Genomic DNA, 24325 nt, shown 5'->3' on the forward strand with positions numbered 1-24325 from the left:
GTCTAGAAGGAGCACTGCCTAATTATTGTTCGGAGGATGTACCCCTCTTACTGCTGATCTCTAGTCTGTGGTCAGGCATAAGCTGAGAGTTCACAATGATCATATTTCCTTTGGCTCTCTGAGGTCATACTGGGTCATGCTGACTGAATTTGGGGATCCCTGGAACTCTGTAGTCACTCACATGTCAGGGTTTTGGTATTTTAAATAGATTAATCATTTAGTATCAACGTCATTTTTTTCTTTCTATTATAACTTCAGTCTTAACTGCTTTTTGGAGACATTTTATATCATTGTCATGTCATAATAAACCTGCTCAATGACATCATCATCCTAGTGGTTCTGCCTCCACCTTTCCATTAGGTACAAATCATATCTGGAAGAATTTTATCGGATATTTTCTTTATAGGCAGACTTGAAAACTGTCCTATTAGATTTTGTAATGCATTAAATGGTCCCTTTGTTGTTTGGTTTCTTAAAATGTGTAATTGCTTCTGCCAATATTCGATAGGATGAGCTGGGTATGGTGGCTCATGCCTGTAATCCTAAAACTTGGGAAGTTGAGGTGTGAGGATCATTTGAGGTCAGGAGTTTGAGACCAGTCTGAACAAGAGCGAGATCCCATCTCTACTAAAAATAGAAAAATTATCCAGGCATTGTGGTGGGCACTTGTAGTCCCAGCTACTCAGGAGGATGAGGTAGGGGGATCACTTGAGCCCAAGAGTTTGAAGTTGTTGAAGGGTAGGCTGATGCCATGGCACTCTACCCAGAGCAACAGAGTGACTCTGTCTCAAAAAACCCAAAAGTTAAATAGGATTTTCTTAGTCATAGTTTCTTCATAGCAGTTTAATTCTTTTTTTTTTTTTTTTTGTAGAGACAGAATCTCACTTTATGGCCCTTGGTAGAGTGCCGTGGCATCACACAGCTCACAGCAACCTCCAGCTCCTGGGCTTAAGCGATTCTCTTGCCTCAGCCTCCCGAGTAGCTGGGATTACAGGCGCCCGCCACAGCACCCGGCTATTTTTTTGTTGCAGTTTGGCTGGGGCTGGGTTTGAACCCTCCACCCTCTGCATGTGGGGCCGGCGCCCTACTCACTGAGCCACAGGTGCCGCCCGGCAGTTTAATTCTTATTCTGGTAAGTTCTTGTGCGAGTGGTAGGTATAGTGGTGGTATGTATGTTATGCTAAGTTGGTTGTAGCTGAGTTAGGTGACTAAAGGAGATCTTTGAGGCAGCTCATTTGTCTTCAAATAAGCTATTCTTTATTTACCCTTGGCTGTTAGTGACCATTAACTTAAAACTAGTAACAGTTTTACTGAGAAATCAGGCTTGGACAACACATTGTTCATAAATTAAAGATTTAACTTAAGAATAATTACTTTTCAGCCAGGTGCAGTGGCTCACAACTGTAATCCTAACACTCTGGGAGGCTGAGGTGGGTGGATTGCCTGAGCTCAGGAGTTCAAGACCAGCCTAAGCAAGAGTGAGACTCTGTCTCTAAAAAATATCTCAAAAAAATCCTCCAAAAAACAAACAAAAAAAATAGCTGAGCATTGTGGTGGGTACCTGTAGTTCCACGTACCAGGGAGGCTGAGGCAAGAGAATCACTCTGAGCCCAAGAGTTTGAGGTTGCTGTGAAATATGACACCAACGCACTCTACCAAGGGTGTCAAAGTGAGACTCTTGTCTCAAAAAAAAACAAAAATTACTTTTCTAGTTATATGTATTAAAAGCTAAACTTAATGAATTATATATATGTATGTTGCTCCATTATTGAATATTTGTTAAAGACATACCTCACTGTTGGCTATGTACCTCATTCAGCATATTTACCACAGGCCACAGAAGAGGGATGTTAAAAAAAATTATGAAGTCCATGAGGCTTATTTTTCATGTTCTCATTCCTTTTTTTAGTGACTGCCCTTGTTGATGTCTGTCAACAACCTTAAGACTCAGATCTTCCTTCTGTGGGATCTCAGGCAATGATTCATACTTCTCCCTCCCTCTTTAGTTTCTTCCTCACTGTCAGCATTCATTTATATAATATCTTGTCCCTCAGAGCTCCACTTTCTATCTCCTGCTATGGTAAATTAACCTGCACTTATTTATTAGGAGTTGATTGGCTTAGTGTGTTTTGCTGATACAAATAAGATTATATATTTGCCTTTGATGGGGATTGTGATGTCTTCATTGAAATGATGGAACTCACTGGTAGACCAGGAAGGTTGATATTTTAAAATAGGAGCAGAGGTGATGAGGATTTATGGGGCTTAAACTACATGTAGTTCATTGGCTGGGTGTACACTGGACCTCTTTTTGTGGTGAGCCTGTTTTATTCTTGCACAAGTTAGGGCCCGGTCCTCTCACCTCTTGTGCCTGCTTACTGTAGTGGAGTTCCCAGAAGTACTTCTGCTTTATTCTCATACAAGAGATGAGGGTTCATGCACAGTTCACCGTCTTTGAAATGCATTCTATGCCTTATTTGAAAGAAGGCCCCTTTTATATGTTTGCCACACAGCACATTCTCTTGAACCTGTAAGTATTCAAGGGACACAGCCCCTCTGAAGGATGAGTTGACGCTGATTCTGCTTCTTTAATTCAACTGCATTTCAAGATGCAGTGGGTTTGTTTTTAACATCTTAATTGGACTTCTACTGTCCTTGTACTGTATTGCTTTTAAAAACCAAAGAAATAGCTGGAAATGTATAGATAATATTAGAAAACACTCAATTTGTTTTGAAAAGATTGTGATTTTTCTTGTTTTTAATATAAAAATATCCTTTCATTTCTTGTTTTAAGAATATTTCATTATGGGCGGCGCCTGTGGCTCAGTGAGTAGGGCACCGGCCCCATATGCCAAGGGTGACGGGTTCAGACCCAGCCCTGGCCAAACTGCAACAGAAAAATAGCCGGGCGTTGTGGTGCACGCCTGTAGTCCCAGCTGCTTGAGAGGCTGAGGCAAGAGAATCGTGTAAGCCCAAGAGTTAGAGGTTGCTGTGAGCCGTGTGACGCCACGGCACTCTACCCGTCTACCCGAGGGTGGTACAATGAGACTCTGTCTCTACAAAAAAAAAAAAAAAAAAGAATATTTCATTATGGGGCGGCGCCTGTGGCTCAGTGAGTAGGGTGCCGGCCCCATATACTGAGGGTGGTGGGTTCAAACCCTGCCTTGGCCAAACTCCAACAAAAAAATAGCCAGGCATTGTGGTGGGTGCCTGTAGTCCCAGCTACTCGGGAGGCTGAGGCAAGAGAATTGCTTAAGCCCAAGAGTTTGAGGTTGTTGTGAGTTGTGATGCAAACAGCACTCTACCGAGGGTGACAAAGTGAAACTCTGTCTTTAAAAAAAAAAAAAAAAGAATATTTCATTATGAATGCTTTATTAGATGAAAGTATCCTATATGATGCTGAATTAATCAGCAAAAATAACTAGCCTCTAGGAGCCTTCATTTTTTTTTTTTTTTGCTTTTTTTGTTTTTTGAGACAGAGTCTCAGTATGTTACCCTTGGTAGAGTGCTATGGTGTCACAGCTCACAGCAACCTCAAACTCTTGGGCTTAAGAGATTCTCTCACCTCAGCCTCCCAAGTAGCTGGGACTACAGGCACCCACCACAACGCCTGGCTATTGTCTTGTTGCAGTTGTCATTGTTTTAGCTGGCCCAGGCTGGGCTTGAACCTACCAGCTTCGGTACATGTGGCTGTTGCCGTAACCACTGTGCTACAGACGCCAAGCCTAAGAGCCTTCTTTTAGGGATGGGTGACAGGACTGGCCAAGTCAGCCAGTACTTTGGTTAAATTTAACTACTTTCAGAGTGCATTCAGTACATAAACATCTCTCAGACAGCTCTTTAAAGTAGGTATTATGCTCCTCAACTTTATAGTCTGAGAAACTGAGGCTTATAAGTGTACCTTTTGTACTTAGAATGGTATGGAGGAGGGGTGTCTCACTCTTCAGCTGATTCCCTTTTCCATTTCTTAATTCGCTTTCTTTCTTCCCCGTCCCCCACTTCCCTACTCCTTCAGAGATGTTGGTTGGGTGTGGAGAGACTTTTTTTTTTTTACCAACCAGTAAACTGGAATAATGTTAGGGGCTGTTCAGTGAAGGAAAGGAAGATGTCTTGAGAGATGGGGAGAAGAAGGAGTCTCAAATTCACTTCTATGGACAATTTTCTGTAGTGGCCCCTGGGGAAGAAGTCTTAGTATTACCTTAGTACCTTAGTACCTTGGTTGATATGAAATGTCAAATGATTGACACATGACTGACTGAGGCTCTGCAATATACCGAAGAGATCTCCAGTCTCTTTGCCAGTCATAAAGTTATGGAGGAGGTGTGAGGAGGGGGCTCTTTCTGCAGTGACTAGCACTACTGGAATATAATTCCTTACTCCATATACGGTAAATATCTCTCTAAATCTTTATTTCCTAAGGAAAACATAGTAAACCATATTTGCCCTGTGCTTATCTCCCGTCATCTTGCTGATGCCTAAATTTTTAAGACTGCTGAAACACTGAGTCTCCTCAGCGCCATGTCCTTTTTTTTTTTTTCCAGTTTTTGGCCAGGGCTGGGTTTGAACCTGCCACCTCTGGTATGTGGGGCCGGCGCCCTACTCCTTTGAGCCACAGGCACCACCCCGCACCATGTCTTTTTAAAAATAGGTAATAAGGGGGCAGGGGAATGGGGAGGATGGGTGTGCTCCCACTTAATGGGCACAATGTTAGGGCGTATGACACACTTTTTGGGGGTGGTACACAGTTATAAGAGGGACTTTACCTAACAAATGCTAACATTGTAATCCAATTCTTTGTACCCTCAAATTAACCTAAAATAGTAATAATAAAAAAAAATAAATAAAATTTAAAAAACAAAACAAACAGGTAATAAGGCACACAGGTTGATGACTGAGTATCCTTTCATCTCCACTCCAGTTTCCCACATGGCATGTGATGTTACAGTTTCTTGTTTATCTTCTTTCTTACATGAGTGCATGGATCTGTGTGTGTTTGTGTGTGTATGTGTGCACTTTTTATACTCATGATGATAGACTATATACACCATTCTGCCTTTTTGTTTTTCTTCACCTATGGTATTTTTAATTGGTACACACATAGGCCTATCTCTTTTTCTTTTTCTTTTTTTTAGACAACTGGTGGTTTCCATTGTATGGCTGATTTACCGTTTATTTAACTTATTCCCTATTGAAGTACCTAAGTGTTCTCTTTGTAGTTTTTTTTTTTTTTTTTTTTTGTAGAGACAGAGTCTCACTGTACTGCCCTCGGGTAGAGTGCCGTGGCGTCACACGGCTCACAGGAACCTCTAACTCTTGGGCTTACGCGATTCTCTTGCCTCAGCCTCCCAAGCAGCTGGGACTACAGGCGCCCGCCACAACACCCGGCTATTTTTTGGTTGCAGTTTGGCCGGGGCTGGGTTTGAACCCGCCACCCTCAGCATATGGGGCCAGCGCCCTACTCACTGAGCCACAGGTGCCGCCCCTCTTTGTAGTTTTTAAAATCAAGTGCTTAAAACTTGTTCACATGAAATATCCTGGGCCTGCATCCTAGCAGTTATACCTTGTTTGTTGTGAGAGAGGCACAGGACTAAATGTATTGCTGTCTTTTAAGCAGCAGGACATTTGGGAGATGGGTTCCTATTTCTTAGATCAGCCACCGAAATAACCAACACTGGCATCTAGTCCTGAGGATCCATTTGTAAATTCTAGGCAGATTTATTTTCTATTCACAGAAATTTTTCCTTTTTTTCCCTGAAGGCAGTTCCTAACATAGATGTGTGTCTTCCATACAAATGACCACGTGTGGAAAGCCCTTTTCTGCTGTGTGGAGAAAGTGGGAGGAGGGAGATTCCCAATTTCACTGCTTGGGCTGCAGCTGGGAAAGTAATTCTTGGTGTTTCAAGATGCAAGTTTGAATTAATTTTCTTAGAGAAAATATATTTGGTAGTTAGCTTCCATAGTTATACCATTAGTATTTCAGTATGTACTATAGATACGTTATAGATTCAATAGGGTTTTTAAATTAGACCGAGCGCTATTCATAACATTGTTTCCATGATAAAGTATATTGCAAAGCCGTAACTGAAAAACAACCTGTTGGTTGGTGTTTGTGAATTTGTGTTGGATCTGTGTGGCCAGATTTTGCTTCACCAAACCAAATGTCATGTGGAATGGGAGTAAATATTTGGATTTTTAAAAATAGAATTTTTATGCTACTGTTTGCTGAGGCTGCAGTGAGACTTATGTGTAAGATGAACTTTTTTCCCCCCTGGATAATTGGAGTTAGTGAGGAAAGAGCAGAATTGTGAAAAGACTTTTCTTTCCCAGTAAAGGTAGGAGTTAAGGACTTTCAGAAAGAGAAAAAATATTAGAATAAGCAGGGGCATTTCAACAGACTGACAAAAGTGGTTTCATGCTCCCAGAAACAGAGATACCCCAGGAAATTTTATAGACACATTGGTGGATAAAAATTGGTGAGGTTACTTAAAGAAACTGGAGTGGGGGTTGCCACCTAATTCTGAAAGTTAGACTGGAGGCCCAGACAGAAAGGCCTATGCAGGCAATCTCTGTGATTGACACTACTGAGAAGAACTGCATGGCTTTGCTTTTGTGTGTGCATGGGGTTGGGGGAGGGCAGGGAGGGTGCATTTCAAAGTAAAACTAGAAATGATGGTAAAGTGGTGATAGAAATGAAGGATGTCTCATAAAACTGTCTAATCTGTGAATCGTTTGTATCCCAAGGTTTTCTCTTACTATCAGAGAGCATACTGTTTGCTTTTTTGTCTTTAAAAATATTTTTTATGGAAGTTTTCAATTATGCCCCCAAATAAAGAGAGTGGTATAATGAATTCCATGCACCCATCAACCAATAATTAGGAACATTTTGACAATCTTGTTGTGTCTATCTAACCGCCACGTTCTTTTTCCTAGAATGTTTTAAAGCAAATTCCATGTATCATAATATTTCACAACTATCTACCATACAGAGATTTCAAAGATACAACCACAGTACCATTATCATATCAAACTGTTAATTACTTGATGTCATCTAATACTCTGTGTCACATTTCTCTAATTGTGGACTGAGGATGGCGGGGAGGGGGGCTGGAGAAAGGGATTTCGAAGGAAACTTCTGGGAGTGATGGATGTCTTCATTATTTGAATTGTAATTTCATAAGTATGTACCATATTTCAAAATTTATCAAATTGTGTACTTTACCCATGTAGTATGTGCAGTTCATTGTTTGTCAATTATATTATAAATATTTAAAGCTGTTTAAAAGAAAAAACTAGTGGTGTAGCTAAAGTCAGACAGTATTTAAAAATATTTTTCCTGATTATCTAAAAAGCATCTTTTTTGTAGGCTTGGCACTTGTAGCTCAGCGGCTAGGGCACCAGCCACATACATCGGAGCTGGAGGGTTCGAACCCAACCCAGACCTGCCAAACAACAATGACAACTACAACCAAAAAATAGCCAGGCATTGTGGTGGGTGCCTATAATCCCAGTTACTTGGGAGGCTGAGGCAAGAGAATCGCTTAAGCTCAAGAGTTTGAGGTTGCTGTGAGCTGTGATGCCACTGCACTCTACTGTGGGTGACATAGTGAGACTCTGTCTCAACAATAAATAAATAAGAACTACACATTACATTTTGTCAATATTTCTCTAGATTTCTGATAATCTATAGCAGAGCCACCAGCCCTCCCCCTTTTGTTTTTCTTTTTCTTTTTTTTTTGAGACAGAGTTTCATTGTGTCGCCCTCGGTAGAGTGCTGTGGCATCACAGCTCACGGCAACCTCCAACTCTTGGGCTTAAGCAATTTTATTGCCTCAGCCTCCCTAGTAGCTGGGACTACAGGCACCCGCCACAATGCCTGGCTATTTTTTTTGTTGTAGTTGTCATTGTTGTTTTGGCAGGCCTGGGCTGGGTTCAGCTGAGGGGTATGTGGCTGGTGCCCTAGCCTCTGAGCTACAGGCGTTGAGCCAGTCCTCCCCTTTTTCATGCTATTTAGTTTTTCAAGAACCTAGATCATTGATCTTGTAGCACTTGCCACATTCTGATTTGGTGATTTAGTTAATCATAGCCTTGTGGTAGCATGCTCCTATCTCCTATATGTGGTGTTTCCTATAAACTGAAAGTTAAATCCAAAGGCTTCACTGGACTCAGTCTCACTTATATTTTTTATTTTTTTCTTCTGTTTTTGTTTTGTTTTGTTTATTGTTGTTAATAGGTTTTCAATGGTACCAGAATCAATTTTGTAGCAAGAGTTCTTTATAGGTCATGCTGCTGTGAACCTTTTATTGCATATCAGGGAGGTCTATTTGCCCTACTTTTAGTGCAGAATTGATCAGTGGAGTTAAGTATTGTCAGCCTTATCCATCCATTATAAAATTCCCTGTTAGTTTTTACCTAATAGTTTAAGGAGCCACTGCCTAACTCCTTATTTCATTAGGAGTAAATCATTCACTTGTGTCTATCTCTGTACAATTTTGAATAATTGTATTGAGGTGTAATTTACATACAGTGAACCACACATATTTAAAGGGTGTAATTCAAGAAGCTTTGACATATATATTATACACTTTGGTATGTGTGTGTGTGTGTATATATATATATATATATATATATATATACACCCACATTTTTGATGATTGGCTAGCTGCTATAGAGAACATGGTGTTTGGGATGCTCACTGCAGGGATAAAACATGATTCCTGCAGTCAGTTTTTTGAAGGGTAAACCCTGTTACTCTCAGTGGTAGATCATATTTTTCAGTGTGGCAGTACGGAACAGGGAATACTTTAGCTTTGGACCTTCCTTTATCACTAGCTTATCAGGGAGATCATGCCAAAACAAAGCAAAAAACTTACAACAGCTCTTTGGTTTCCCCTTACAGATTTTATTATGCAGATATCCTAAATAACTGCTTTCAGATACTCACTTGCTGTTCAGGTGTTTATTACATGAACTCAACCTTGTCTCTGCCTACTGACTTACTATTCCACTTCAAAACCAAAAACATCTCAAAAAAAATTTTTTTTTAATTGTTGAGGAATCATTGACGGTACAAAGAACCAGGTTACACTGCTTACATTTGTTAGGTAAAGTCCCTCTTATAATTATGTCCTGCCCCAAGAGGTGTGTCACACCCCATGACTCCAACCCTCTCCCTCCTTCCCTCTCTCCACTCCCCCATGCCCCCTTCCACCGCCATGTACTAGCATCAATTGTCCTCATATCAGAATTGAAAAAAAATGTTTTAAAAGGGAAATATTTTCATTCCTTTACAAACTTTTTATTCCTCCTTTCCTTTTGGGAACCTCTTAATACCAATGTAGTAATCCCAGGCAGAATGAGACACTGAAAGTATTTAGCACTTTGCAAGTCTCGTTGCACATGTGCTGCAAAGTTTCTTTTGCACGCAATGGAGTTGATCTGTCTTTGTGCCAGTGGGTCATACACATGATATAGCTGAGGACAGTAAAATGCATGTCTTCAGTGAGGAGAAGAGTTAGCAAATCAGGGGTTCTTTTGCACAGGATAATCTTTTCTTTGCTTAAGAAAAATCCTGGCCTGTGAATGACACCTTTCTTCCACTGGTTTGAGTGTACCTGTGTTGGGATTTATAGGGAAGTTGGGTTAGCTGAGATCAAGGCATGGACAAAGCTAATTTTCCGGGCTGATGAGAAAACTGCTATTGAGCAGAGCCTGAGCTGTGGGACAGACTGAGGACAGGATACCAGACGCAATGCCTATTTGAAGTCAGCACTGTGAATAGCCTCTGGAACATGCAGTGCCCAAACCAGAAAGTAGTCCTCTTCCATCTGGAGGCAACACAAACTATTAATACTAAGCTCTGAAGCAACCTGCTTAATCCTTACACAGCCTATTTGTTCTCTTCCACTTTGGGCTGCTACTTCTCCTTTGCACAGAGTCAGAGTTAACATTTTTAAGATCACACACGTGTGTGTATGCATTTTCCTTGTGTACTCAAAATTTTCTTGCCTCCAATCTACTATACTGTTAAAAGAGGGTTAAGTCTTTGGCAAGAGTATTAAATTAATGAATCAGAAATTCTGATCCCTGCCTGAGCTCATGAGTTTGAGACCAGTCAGAGCTAGAGCGAGATCCCATCTCTAAAAATAGCCGGGCATTGTGGTGGATGCCTGTAGTCCCAGCTAACTTGGGAGGCTGAGGCAAGGGGATCACTTGAGCCCAAGAGTTTGAGGTTGTTCTGAGCTATGATGCCATGGCACTCTACCAAGGGCAACAAAACAAGACTCTGTTTCAAAAAAAAAAAAATTCTGATCTCTTGAAGGCCAACCAACTCAGCTTCTCCTTGACATCCATCAGTCATCTTACAGATCTTGATACCAGGAGATCTGGATGAAACAGTGTTTATAACTCAGTGCAAGATCATCATTGCTACCAAACAGAAAAGTAAAAAACATATTTAGTAGCTTTATCCTGCAAATGTCATTAATAGTAGTGTACCATAATGCAGGTAACAGTATATGGAAATTCAACCTGAGACTCAAAAGTATATGTGGGAGCCGGGCACGGTGGCCTATACCTAAAGTAACCCAGAAGTTCAAGTCAAGTTTTGGCAACATGGCAAGACCCTGTCTCTAAAAAAATATAACAATAAAATAAAAGTTATGTGTGGGACTATGAGTACACTAAATATTTTCAAACTGTATACTTTAAATGAGTAACTTTTATAGTATTTAAACTATATCCCAATAAATTGGTTTTTTGAAAGTATTTGTAGAGGTTAAAATACATTATCCTGTATTAAAGTGATACTTGAGGTTCTAGAAAATAGATGAAATTGAGAGGAGACCTTAAGGAAAGGCTACATTTCAAGGAAGGGAAACTCATGAAAACAGAATATGATTACAGTCACAGGAAGAGAACCACGCAAGAACAATTGCCCAAAACTGAGGAGAGAATGTATGTTCAGGGTCAAATGAAGAATAAAAGTGTATGGGGACTGAGAAAAGGCTAATGATTTTAGTTATAAGGAAATTGCCAGTGACTTTTTTTTTTTTGTAGAGACAGAGTCTCACTTTATCGCCCTCAGTAGAGTGCCGTGGCGTCACACAGCTCACAGCAACCTCCAACTCCTGGGCTTAGGCGATTCTCTTGCCTCAGCCTCCTGAGTAGCTGGGACTTCAGGCGCCCGCCACAACACCCAGCTATTTTTTTGTTGCAGTTTGGCCGGGGCTGGGCTTGAACTCACCACCCTCGGTATATGGGGCCGGCGCTCTACCCACTGAGCCACAGGCGCTGTCCACCAGTGACCTTTTTAAGTAAAGTTTCCATGAAAATGGAGGTGTTAAGGAAGGAGTGAATTGGGAGGGAGATGAAGCTGCATATTACCTTTGCCATAACAAGCCTAAAAAGTAGAGTCAGGGATAGTTTAGAGGTGGGGCAAACTTTTGTCTGTCTGTATCTCTCTCTTTTAGACAGAAGAGAATTGAGAATATTTATAGCAAGAGCAAGGATGCAAACAAAGGAGGACAGACAGTGAAGGTACGGAGGGCATGTGGAACAAAGCACCTATACTGTGCCCGTGGTTGTGTCTTGTCATTTCCTGGCATGACAGCAAAGATGGCCCCTTTCCCCTTTGCAAACTAGTGTTGTGTACCTTCCCTAGTTCTCTAGACGAACTCTACTCCTTTTTCATTGAAAAAGCAGATCTTAATGCAAGTGTGATATTATCATGTTGGAATAACCTTAAATCTGTTATGACTCATGATAAAACAAACTCATTCTTGAACATCAGCACTTAATTACTGATGACAAATGAGTGATAGCATACCCCTCATGGGTTCTGGCACATCCAGTACATCAGGTTCCATCACCTGTGGTCAAGAGCCACTGCTTAAGTGGACAGTCCAGCTCTCAGGTCAGGGAGCTAAAGAACACCTTTAGTCAGAGTTTCTGAATCCTTCTTTCAGAGTTTTGCCTCTCCAGGAGTCTTTGAGCTGTGCTCTGAACTATAGGTTACCTCTTACCCACCTCCATATTCATAGGCAATAGTAATGAAGAAGAAAAACAAAGTGCAGATGGAAGTGGAACATATTCTTCTTAGTAAGCATTACAAGAATGAAGAAGCAAGAATCCAATGTACTCGATTCTAATATGAAGGCAATAGATGATCTAATGCAAGAGAAGGGGGTAGGGGAATGAGGGATCAGGGAGAGGGGAACTGGAGGTGGGGTTATGGTGTATGGCAGGGGGTGGGACACAATTATAAGAGGGCCTTTACCTAACAACCACAATCAATGTAACCTAATTCTGTGTACCCTCAATGAATCCCAAACAATAAAGAAAAAGAAAGACAAAAAGTACAGCAGCCTGCAAGGACACTACTCACTCAGCAATCTCTACTCACCCCCCTCCCTTAGCAAAAGACTTCTGAACAATTTTTCTCTAACTCTGTCCTTCTCAGTCTCTGCCCATTTTTTGTTTTTGTTTTAGCCATGTAAAAATTCAGAAGGTTAATGTCATTGCATTTATAGCCTTTTAAAGTCTTACATAATGTTCTAGAATGTCTTGCCATTTGGGTCATTACCTATATTTTTATGCGATTTCTACCTGCCTTTTTAAATCTTTTTCTTAACTGTCTATTGATACTAAATTATATTTCCCCATACCTGTTGGAAATAAAATGTTAGCAGAAAATGAAATTGATTTTTAACACTTATTTGTAAAATATATTCACTGTCTCTTCAAGCAATTCTGCAGATTTTGTAGTAAACATAATTCTGCGTACATTTAGTGAGTTTAAGGGTTAAAATACCCAGTGCTGTCACATATGGCAGTGAGCAGAATCACAGATGTTGATGATACCACGTAATTAGTATTCTTTTATGTAAATGAAGGCTGTCAGCATGTTGCCATAGTGTCTCTTCTCTCTGAAGCTGGAATTTATGCCACTTGGTCTCACCAAAACTAAGCAGGATTATTCCACAGCCCTTAGTTAAGAGCTGAGAGGAAATCAATACAAGGAAGGGGAGAGAGAGAGAAGAAATGGAAATCTCCCTAAAGTAGATTCCCTTTTTCTTTCCTATTTTGTTTTTATTTATTACTACTCCCCCCTCCAAATTTTATTTCTGGTGATGTAGTTATGCACTAGGATCTGCTAATAAATTTGCTACCTGAGAATTACTAGAATAGTCCAACTAAAAGACATATTTTCAGGCTTTCGATTTTTTGGCACATGATTATTATGTTCAGTCATCTCTCATATGGAGACTTTAAAAATGAGATAGATCTCGAAGTTTTTCATCAGAACAAAAGACAAAAGTTTAAAAAATTCCATTGTCTTTTCATTTAATAGTGATATTTATCTATAGTATGTTTTAAATATTGACTATGGTTTTATCTCCAGTTGATTCAGATTTTTTAAATAAAACTATGGCTTAATTAAAAAGGCAAAAGCTAACATTTTGTCAGATTTACTTTCCCCATATGCATATCAACCCTGGATGTGCAGGACATTTATTTAAAGCTGCTGATGTACTTAATGATGTAGAACTGTTCAGACCCATCATGTTCTTTCCCAATTACACTGTAAGTTTATCAGATTTAGATATTGGGTACTTATCACACTGGATGATATACATTTTAAATGGAAATGTTAGAATTATTGTGAACTTTGAGAATATGAAGGGAAAGCTGTACACATTAGAAAAATTTAAAATAGAAATCTTTCTGCCACTGGATGTTAGGCCTTGTTCTGAAATAAAATGGTCAGAGGGTGTGTGTGAGGTGAGTCAAACACATTGTCTTTTTGAACTGAGCAACCTGACGTTGTGTTGTCTTTATTTTTTATTTTATGCATAGGTAAAAGTAGCTTTTTTCTTTATGTCATTTTTGGGAGATTTCCATATCATAATCAGATATGCTTTTCCTCTAGAGAAACTGGTCTGTTTAGCTTAAATCAGTGTGGTGAGGTGCAAAGTAGCCCTGTGTTTTCCTGAATGGATTTACTCTGCCATATGGCAGGTTAGTGATTTGCCACAACAGATTTGTAATGGGAAAAGGGCTGTGCAGGAAAAGATGTGCGTGATCAGCAGATTTATAGATCAGAAAATGAAATCGGAAGAAAGAATTTCCAGAGTGCGCTTTACATTTGACAGCTCTCCATGGAGAAGGGTGTGGAATGATTTTTTAGTGTTCTCTTTTGGCTTTTGGTTGTTTCAGCCTATTTTCTCTAGCACAGGAGTTCATTTTGTAAGCCATCAGTGTTCTCGGTGTTGTGTTGCTGTATTCCTATTTATAGAAATTTTTTTTTGTAGGATTTGTACTGTATTTTCTATGATAATATCTCAGTAGCAATTAAATTCCTGAAGTCATACCAAGGCTGGGGATTTGGTCAGCCATTAGGTTTTGAGTTCCAAGAGGAGGCTTTTCAGATATGATTTAGCAAATACTGATTCTTTTGTAGGAAAGACAACAAAAAAGCTGAGTGAGCTAAAGATAGTATGTCCTGTGTTTAAGTCTGTGCTGTTTTAATATTGTAACCACTGGCCACATATGACTGTTTGAATTTTTTTTTTTTTTTTGTATTGTTGGAGATTCATTGAGGGTACAATAAGCCAGGTTACACTGATTGCAATTGTTAGGTAAAGTCCCTCTTGCAATCATGTTTTGCCCCCATAAAGTGTGACACACACAAAGGCCCCCCCCTCCATCCCTCTTTCTGCTTCCCCCCCATAACCTTAATTGTCATTAATTGTCCTCATATCAAAATTGAGTACATAGGATTCATGCTTCTCCATTCTTGTGATGCTTTACTAAGAATAATGTCTTCCACTTCCATCCAGGTTAATACGAAGGATGTAAAGTCTCCATTTTTTTTTTAATGGCTGAATAGTATTTCATGGCATACATATACCACAGCTTGTTAATCCATTCCTGGGTTGGTGGGCATTCAGGCTGTTTCCACATTTTGGCGATTGTAAATTGAGCTGCAATAAACAGTCTAGTACAAGTGTCCTTATGATAAAAGGATTTCTTTCCTTCTGGGTAGATGCCCAGTAATGGGATTGCAGGATCAAATGGGAGGTCTAGCTTGAGTGCTTTGAGGTTTCTCCATACTTCCTTCCAGAAAGGTTGTACTAGTTTGCAGTCCCACCAGCAGTGTAAAAGTGTTCCCTTCTCTCCACATCCACGCCAGCATCTGCAGTTTTGAGATTTTGTGATGTGAGCCATTTTCACTGGGGTTAGATGATATCTCAGGGTTGTTTTGATTTGCATTTCTCTAATATATACAGATGATGAACATTTTTTCATGTGTTTGTTAGCCATTCGTCTGTCATCTTTAGAGAAAGTTCTATTCATGTCTCTTGCCCATTGATATATGGGATTGTTGGCTTTTTCCATGTGGATTAATTTGAGTTCTCTATAGATCCTAGTTATCAAGCTTTTGTCTGATTGAAAATATGCAAATATCCTTTCCCATTGTGTAGGTTATCTCTTTGCTTTGGTTATTGTCTCCTTAGCTGTACAGAAGCTTTTCAGTTTAATGAAGTCCCATTTGTTTATTTTTGTTGTTGTTGCAATTGCCATGGCAGTCTTCTTCATGAAGTCTTTCCCCAGGCCACTATCTTCCAGTGTTTTTCCTACGCTTTCTTGGAGGATTTTTATTGTTTCATGCCTTAAATTTAAGTCCTTTATCCATCTTGAATCAATTTTTGTGAGTGGGGAAAGGTGTGGGTCCAGTTTCAGTCTTTTACATGTAGACATCCAGTTCTCCCAACACCATTTATTGAATAGGGAGTCTTTCCCAAGGCATGTTCTTGTTTGGTTTATCGAAGATTAGGTGGTTGTAAGATGTTAGTTTCATTTCTTGGTTTTCAATTCGATTCCAAGTGTCTATGTCTCTGTTTTTGTGCCAGTACCACGCTGTCTTGAGCACTATGGCTTTGTAGTACAGACTAAAATCTGGTATGCTGATGCCCTCAGCTTTATTTTTGTTACTAAGAACTGCCTTAGCTATACGGGAGTTTTTTCGGTTCCATACAAAATGCAGAATCATTTTTTCCAAATCTTGAAAGTATGATGTTGGTATTTTGATAGGAATGGCATTGAATAGGTAGATTGCTTTGGGAAGTATAGACATTTTAACAATGTTGATTCTTCCCGTCCATGAGCATGGTATGTTCTTCCATTTGTTAATATCCTCTGCTATTTCCTTTCTGAGGATTTCATAGTTTTCTTTATAGAGGTCCTTCACCTCCTTCGTTAGGTATATTCCTAGGTATTTCATTTTCTTTGAAACTATGGTGAAGGGAGTTGTGTCCTTAATTAGCTTCTCATCTTGACTGTTATTGGCGTAAACAAAGGCTACTGACTTGTGGACATTGATTTTATATCCTGAAACATTACTGTATTTTTTGATGACTTCTAGGAGTCTTGTGGTTGAGTCTTTGGGGTTCTCTAAGTATAAGATCATGTCGTCAGCAAAGAGGGAGAGTTTGACCTCCTCTGCTCCCATTTGGATTCCCTTTATTTCCTTGTCTTGCCTAATTGTATTGGCTAGAACTTCCAGCACTACGTTGAATAGTAAAGGTGACAGAGGACAACCTTGTCTGGTTCCAGTTCTAAGAGGAAAAGCTTTCAGTTTTACTCCATTCAGTAAAATATTGGCTGTGGGTTTGTCATAGATAGCTTCAATCAGTTTTAGAAATGTGCCACCTATGCCTATACTCTTCAGTGTTCTAATTAGAAAAGGATGCTGGATTTTATCAAATGCTTTTTCTGCATCTATTGAAAGGATCATGTGATCTTTATTTTTGCCTCTGTTAATATGGTGGATAACATTTATGGACTTGCGTATGTTGAACCAGCCTTGCATCCCTGGGATGAAGCCTACTTGATCATGATGAATGACTTTTTTGATGATAAGCTGTAATCTATTGGCTAGGATTTTGTTGAGAATTTTTGCATCTATATTCATGAGTGAGATTGGTCTGAAATTCTCCTTTTTGGTTGGGTCTTTTCCTGGTTTTGGTATCAGGGTGATATTTGCTTCATAGAATGTGTTGGGGAAGATTCCTTCTTCCTCAATTTTTTGGAATAATTTCTGCAGTACAGGAATAAGCTCTTCCTTGAAGGTTTGATAGAATTCTGGTGTGAAGCCATCTGGACCAGGGCATTTTTTGGTTGGAAGATTTTTTTATTGTTTCTTTGATCTCAGTGCTTGAAATTGGTCTGTTCAGGAGCTCTATTTCTTCCTGGCTGAGTCTAGGGAGAGGGTGTGATTCCAAATATTGATCCATTTCCTTCATATTGTCAAGTTTCTGGGAATAGAGTTTCTGGTAGTATTCAGAGATGATATCTTGTATCTCTGTGGGATCAGTTGTTATTTCCCCTTTATCATTTCTGATTGAGGTTACTAGAGATTTTACTTTTCTATTCCTCGTTACTCTGACCAATGGTTTATCTATTTTATTTATTTTTTCAAAAAACCAACTCCTTGTTTCATTAATTTTCTGAATGATTCTTTTGTTTTCAATTTCATTGATCTCTGATTTGATTTTGGATATTTCTTTTCTTCTACTGAGTTTAGGCTTAGATTGTTCTTCTTTTTCCAATTCCATAAAATCTCTTGTGAGATTGTTGATGCGCTCTCTTTCTGTTTTTCGAATGTAGGCATCTAAAGCGATGAATTTTCCTCTCAAAACTGCTTTTGCAGTATCCCACAGGTTTTGGTAGCTTGTGTCTTCATGACTGTTTGAATTTAAATTAAGTAAAATCAAATAAAATAAAAAGTTCAGTCCCACAGTCATACTAGCATATTTCAGGAGCTTAGTAGTTTCATGTGAGTGGTTACTACAGCATTGGACAGCACAGATAGTGAATATTTTTATCATTACAGAAAGTTTTATTGAACAATGTTGGTCTAAGAGGAAGAATTTAAGAAATAAAGTTCTTTCATTTCTGTGTTCTTCATCTCTAAAATTTACTGGATAAATGCATAGGGTTTAAGGTTTTAATGTACAAAGGAATTATCTGTAGAACTTGTTTAAATTGGAGATTTTAGACCTCTTCCTAGACTCTTGATTCCTTGTGTCTAAAGTACTAACCAGAAAATCTGTATTTATGACAAGCAGTCTAGGGGATTCTGGTGCTGGGTAGGAGATTGAGGGTCTAAAATTTTGGAATAGATTAAATTAGTGAGAAACTTGGGAATTTCTATCTCTTGATTTGCGCTTTTCATTACTTCATTACTGACTTTGTGTCCCGAGTAATTAGTTGTAAACATCATGTGTACTCAAGTTGTACTCTCAATTAGTATTAAGTAGCAAAAAGAAACTTTATTTATTACCATTTAATTTTTAATGTATGCGTGTTTTGATTTGGCAGAGCCTAGAAAAGCAAACAAAAATGGTTATTTCAATACTATTCCAGACTGTGTGGGAGGGTAATTCTAACAGAATACTTTTGAATTCTAACAGTTGAGCACGCACAAGTCTTAGAATTATACAGGAATAAAAACAGAAGTATAACCTGTGATGTCCTCTCTGAAGGAGATGATAATTGCCCTCCTGCCCTCATGGGAGATGTCTCAAGACTCCCAATGGATGCTTGACACCACAGACAATACCAAACCCTATATATAGTATGATATTTTTCCTGTATATAGGCTGAGTGCAGTGGCTCAGCACTTTCACAGGCTGAGGTGGAAGATCATTTGAGGCCAGGAGCTCAAGACCCTCTTGGGCAATATAGTAAGATCCCATCTTAAAGAAATTTAATTCATAAACTAGCACACAGAGCCTGGGAATTTGAGGTTGCAGTAAGTGAGGATGACTGCACTGAAAGAGCAAGACCTTATGTCTAAATAAATAAATAAATAGGCACAACAAGAAAACAACTAATATATAATAAAACAACAATAAGGAAATAGAACAATTATAATAATATACTATAATAAAAGTTACGTGAAAGTAGTTTTTCTTTCTCTTTTTCAAAATATCAAAGGTACTATATGTACCTGGGGTAACTAAAACTTTAGAAAGTACAACTGCAGATAAGGGGGAACTACTTTATATCTAGTTAGAAAATGGATAAACACATCCAGAGATATGACCTATGGGTACTTACCAATAAGTCAATAATTGTGAAAATAATTTATTGGAAACTAAATTTTGACATTTAAATAGAAAACATGATCTGATTTGAGAATAGTCTAGGTTGCTTCCCTTTGTATGATTTGAGGGTCTTTTTTTTTTTTTGTAGAGACAGAGTCTCACTTTATCGCCCTCGATAGAGTGCCGTGGTGTCACACAGCTCACAGCAACCTCCAACTCCTGGGCTTAGGCGATTCTCTTGCCTCAGCCTCCCGAGTAGCTGGGACTACAGGCGCCCGCCAGGACGCCCGGCTATTTTTTTTTGTTGTTGTTGTTGCAGTTTGGCCGGGGCCGGGTTTGAACTCGCCACCCTCGGCATATGGGGCCAGCCCCCTACCCGCTGAGCCACAGGCGCTGCCCTGATTTGAGGGTCTTATGTGGAGACATGGTTTCTGCCATCTGGAATGGACAAAAAGGGGAAGATTCTCTAATTTGTCCCTACAGTATATTTATTTGTGGTTTTTGGCAATAGGACTAGAGCAAAATGAGCATCTGGAAAACTAAAGGGACTACTCACAGTACATTGGATTTAGAACTTCTTAGGTTTGACCCCATAATCATGGCATTTGCTCACAGAAATGAAAAGTAGAGAACAAATGGAAATGAAGGAAGTTTACTTTATAAGAGGAACTACCTTTAGGGAATTTTCTTTTTTTCTTTTTTCCTTTCTCTTGAGACAGAGTCTCACTCCGTTGCCCAGGCTGGAGTGCCATGGGATCAGTCTATCTCACAGCAACTTCAAACTCAGGGGTTCAGACAATCCTCTTGCCTCATCCTCCCGAGTATCTAGGAATATAGGCACCCACTACAACCCTCCAGCTAATTTTTCTATTTTTAGTAGAGATAAGGTCTCAGTCTTCTCTATCAGGCTGGTCTTGAAGTCCTGAGCTCAAGTGATCCTTCTGCCTTGTCCTCCCACAGTGCTAGTATTACAGATGTGGGCCACGACGCCAGGCCCATTTTGGGAATTTTATTTATTTTTATTTTTTATTTCTTATTAGAGACAGAGTCTCACTTTATCGCCCTCGGTAGAGTACCGTGGCATCACAGCTCACAGCAACCTCCAACTCCTGGGCTTAGGCGAGTCTCTTGCCTCAGCCTCCCAAATAGCTGGGACTATAGGCACCTGCCACAACGCCCGGCTATTTTTTGTTGCAGTTTGGCCGGGGCTGGGTTTGAACCTGTCCACCCTCGGTATATGGGGCCTGTGCCCTACCCACTGAGCCACAGGTGCCACCCCCATTTTGGGAATTTTAAATCCAGGTATTGTAAAAAAAGAAAAGACAAAACTTGTCAAGCTGCCAAAGAATGGTGTGTTTTTTTGTTTTGTTTTGTTTTTGAGACAGTCTCACTATGTCGCCCTCACAGCTTACAGCAACTTCAAACTCTTGGGCTTAAACAATTTCCTTGCCTCATTTCCCAAGTAGCTGGAACTACAGGTGCCCACCACAGTGCCTGGCTATCTTTTTTTTTTTTTTTTTGTAGTTGTCATTGCTGCTTAGCTGGCCCGGGCTGGGTTCGAACCCACTAGCCTGGGTGTATGTGGCTAGCACTGTAACCATTGTGCTACAGGCGCCAAGCCAAGTTTCCAAAAGATGTTAATAAAAAGTTGTTCTTTAAATTTGTCCTCTAGGCCAAGTGGTGGCTCATGCCTGTAATCCTAGCACTCTGGGAGGCCAAGGTTGGTAGATCGCTCGAGTTCAGGAGTTTGAACCAGCCTGAGCAAGAGTGAGACCCTATCTCTACTAAAGATGGAAAATTAGCTGGACATTATGGTGTGCACCTGTAGTCCCAGCTACTGTGGAGGGTGAGGGAGAGTGAGCCAGGAGGATGAATGGCTTGAGTCCAGGAGTTTGAGGTTGCTGATGCCATGGCTTTCTAGCCTGGGTTCACACAATCCTCCTGTCTCAGCCTCCCTAGTAGCTGGGACTACAGGTACCTGCCACCATGCATGGCTAATTTTTCTATTTTTAGTAGAGATAGGGTCTCACTGTTGCTCAGGCTGGTCTCGGAATCCTGAGCCCAAGTGATCTCTCCTCAGCCTCCCAGAGTGTTAGGATTACAGACGTGAGCCACCACATCCTGCTCCAATAGGCCTTAAAAAGAAAAAAGAGAACTTTCAAAGGAACCAATTTCAAATTGAAAATGAAATAATCTTGAGTTGAAGTGCTAATTGCAAGTCTTTTTAAAGGAAGATATTTTGCTGACAGTATTTTGTTTTTTCTTGTTTCGTTTCTGTTGTGCCAGGTTAAGAAAGTGGCGACTTCTATAAGACATGGATAGATGCAAACATGTAGGGCGGTTACGGCTCGCCCAGGACCACTCCATCCTGAACCCTCAGAAGTGGTGCTGCATGGAGTGCACCACCACCGAGTCTGTGTGGGCTTGTCTCAAGTGCTCCCACGTGGCTTGCGGCCGCTACATTGAGGACCACGCACTGAAACACTTTGAAGCGACTGGACACCCGCTAGCCATGGAAGTCCGGGATCTCTATGTGTTCTGTTACCTGTGCAAGGATTACGTGCTCAATGATAACCCCGAGGGGGACCTGAAGCTGCTGAGAAGCTCCCTCCTGGCAGTCCGTGGCAAGAAGGAGGACCAGCTAATGAGACATGGGCGGACGCTAAGGTCCATGGCTTCGGGTGAGGACGTGGTCCCGCAGCAGCGTGCTCCTCAGGGACAGCCGCAGATGCTCACTGCGCTGTGGTACCGCCGCCAGCGCCTGCTGGCCAAGACACTGCGGCTGTGGTTCGAGAAGAGCTCCCGGGGCCGAGCCAAGCTGCAGCAACAGCGGCAGGAGGAGGCACTGGAGCGCAAGAAGGAAGCCGCGCGGGAGCGGCGGCGCGAGGTGAAACGGCGGCTGCTGGAGGAGCTGGCCAGCGCCCCTCCGCGCAAAAGCGCGCGGCTGCTCCCGCACACGCCCCGGGACGCGGGCCTGGCCGCCGAGCGCCCTACCACCCTGCCTACCTCACGCAGAGCGCCCCCGGCCGCACTCAAGCCCCGCCGCCAGCCGGCCGTGGCCCCGGGCGTCACTGGCCTGCGCAATCTGGGCAACACCTGCTACATGAACTCCATCCTCCAGGTGCTCAGCCACCTCCAAAAGTTCCGAGAATGTTTCCTGAACCTTGACCCTTCCCAAACGGAATATTTGTTTCCCAAAGCCGCCAATGGGAAGCCTCAGCTTTCTGGCAGGCTGGCCAGTTCCTCGGCCACGGAGCTGAACTCGAGGAGCGACAGGGCCGAGGCATGCGAGCGGGAGGGCCTTTGCAGGAACGGTGGGGCCTCTGTTACACGGAGTCTAGAGCTCATCCAGAATAAGGAGCCGAGCTCCAAGCACATTTCCCTCTGCCGGGAACTCCACACCCTCTTTCGAGTCATGTGGTCTGGGAAGTGGGCCCTCGTGTCGCCCTTCGCCATGCTTCACTCCGTCTGGAGCCTGATCCCTGCCTTCCGTGGCTACGACCAACAGGATGCGCAGGAATTTCTCTGCGAACTACTGCACAAAGTGCAGCAGGAACTTGAATCAGAGGGCACCACGCGCCGCATCCTCATCCCCTTCTCCCAGAGAAAGCTCACCAAACAGGTTTTAAAGGTGGTAAATACCATTTTTCATGGGCAGCTGCTTAGTCAGGTAGGTGTGTGCCCACTCCTACCCGAACTCTGCCTAACACAACTGAGAGAGATTCTATGTTGGGGTTTCCTATGAATGCCTCCCCCAGATTATTGGGCTAATAATTAGGACAGCTAACAATTGCTGCAATTATGCATTTTTTAAGGGTGATCATTGTACCTTTCATTGTTCTGTACATTGTGATGGCCTTGTTGGTGAACTTACCTATGTTCTTTTTTTGGCTACATTTTTAGTTAAACTTGCCGCATCACTTTAGTTTCAGTAAATGTATTACCTATTAATGAAGATATGGGTATATATTCTCATTTCTATAATTAAGTACGCATTGTTGGCATGCCATCCTTTGATCAGTTTTAGAAAACTGAACAGAGTTCCATAGTAACTCTGGTTATTCTGGTTCCATAGTAGTCTGAAAGCTTTCTTCCTTCTTTATGTACAAGGAAGGTAGGTGGCTAGTGGTGTGTTGAAGGCCTATGTACCTCTCCTTCCTATTATCTTTCATTTTCTGAATCTTTTGCCATTTATGGACCTATGCAAAGATTCATAGATAAGGCCTTATGAAAATATCCAGAAAGAAATTTTGTTTTTGAGAGAGTCTCATATGTCGCCCTCGGTAGAGTGCTGTAACATCATAGCTCACAGCAATCTCTAACTCTTGGCCTTAAGTAGTTCTCTTGCCTCAGCATCCCAAGTAGCTGGGACTATGGGCGTCCACCATAACGCCTGGCTCTTTTTTTGTTGCAGTTATTGTTGTTTAGCAGGCCCTGGCAAGGTTCGAACCCGCCTGCCTTGGTGTATATGGCTGGCTCCCTAACCACTGAGTTATAGGCACCAAGCCCAGAAAGAAAATTTTTATGGTAAAAATTTAAGAGATTCAAGTAAAATCTCTGTACTGTGTTACTGAGGTTTTGTGTCTTAGGGTTTAGTGTTTTGAAAGAATGGTGAGAGGGATGGAAAAAGCTTGTTTAGGTTTTTGTTTTTAGCATGTGAAAGGAGAGTATTTATCAGCATCTTCTCTATCTCCTCTTCCCTTACAAAGAAAGGTGCATCTGGTTAAGTTGTGGGGGAGAAGAGATGTTATCACAGTACTTTGAGGCTCTGGAGATGGAGGGGATTGTTTAGGGGTCCTTCAAGAAAGAAGAGCAAAACCAAAGGCAACTTGAACTGCATGGAATGACTGAAGTCAAGAGGAAGAATGCCAGGGTGAGAGAAGTGAACAGGGACTTGCAGATTCTCCATCTCAGAGTTTCCTTGAATGATTGCACAATAACTTACAGCATTTAATAGTAGAGTATGTATTTTGGGAGAGAAGAGGAAAGGGAGGAGGTATAATCTCTGTTCAGTGTGGTGTTTGAATTCCAGCTACCATCACATAGTTAAGAATATATATAGAAATAATATGTTAAAGTATGTATGTTACTTTAATATAATTTTTAAAAAAATAATACACTTAGTTTTCATAAAGTTATGTGTTTTATATAGAACAAACAAAAATGTATGTGGAAAGCATGAAAGTTATATAATCTGTAAATCACTCTTTTCATTT

General features: G+C 40.9%; 1 protein-coding gene across 5 annotated transcripts in view; it reads left to right on the plus strand.

The window, feature by feature from the left end:
• USP49 (ubiquitin specific peptidase 49) overlaps window positions 1-24325 on the plus strand; it is a 118761-nt gene that overhangs the window by 84041 nt on the left and 10395 nt on the right. For all 5 annotated transcript variants that reach the window (XM_053601962.1, XM_053601965.1, XM_053601964.1 and 2 more), the window contains one exon: window positions 21396-22779. In XM_053601962.1, coding sequence (XP_053457937.1) covers window positions 21424-22779 — 1356 coding nt within the window. In that variant the 5' untranslated portion in view covers window positions 21396-21423. The remainder of the gene's footprint in view (window positions 1-21395; window positions 22780-24325) is intronic.

This window comes from Nycticebus coucang, chromosome 9 (assembly GCF_027406575.1).
Source record: "Nycticebus coucang isolate mNycCou1 chromosome 9, mNycCou1.pri, whole genome shotgun sequence".
Taxonomy (NCBI): domain Eukaryota; kingdom Metazoa; phylum Chordata; class Mammalia; order Primates; family Lorisidae; genus Nycticebus; species Nycticebus coucang.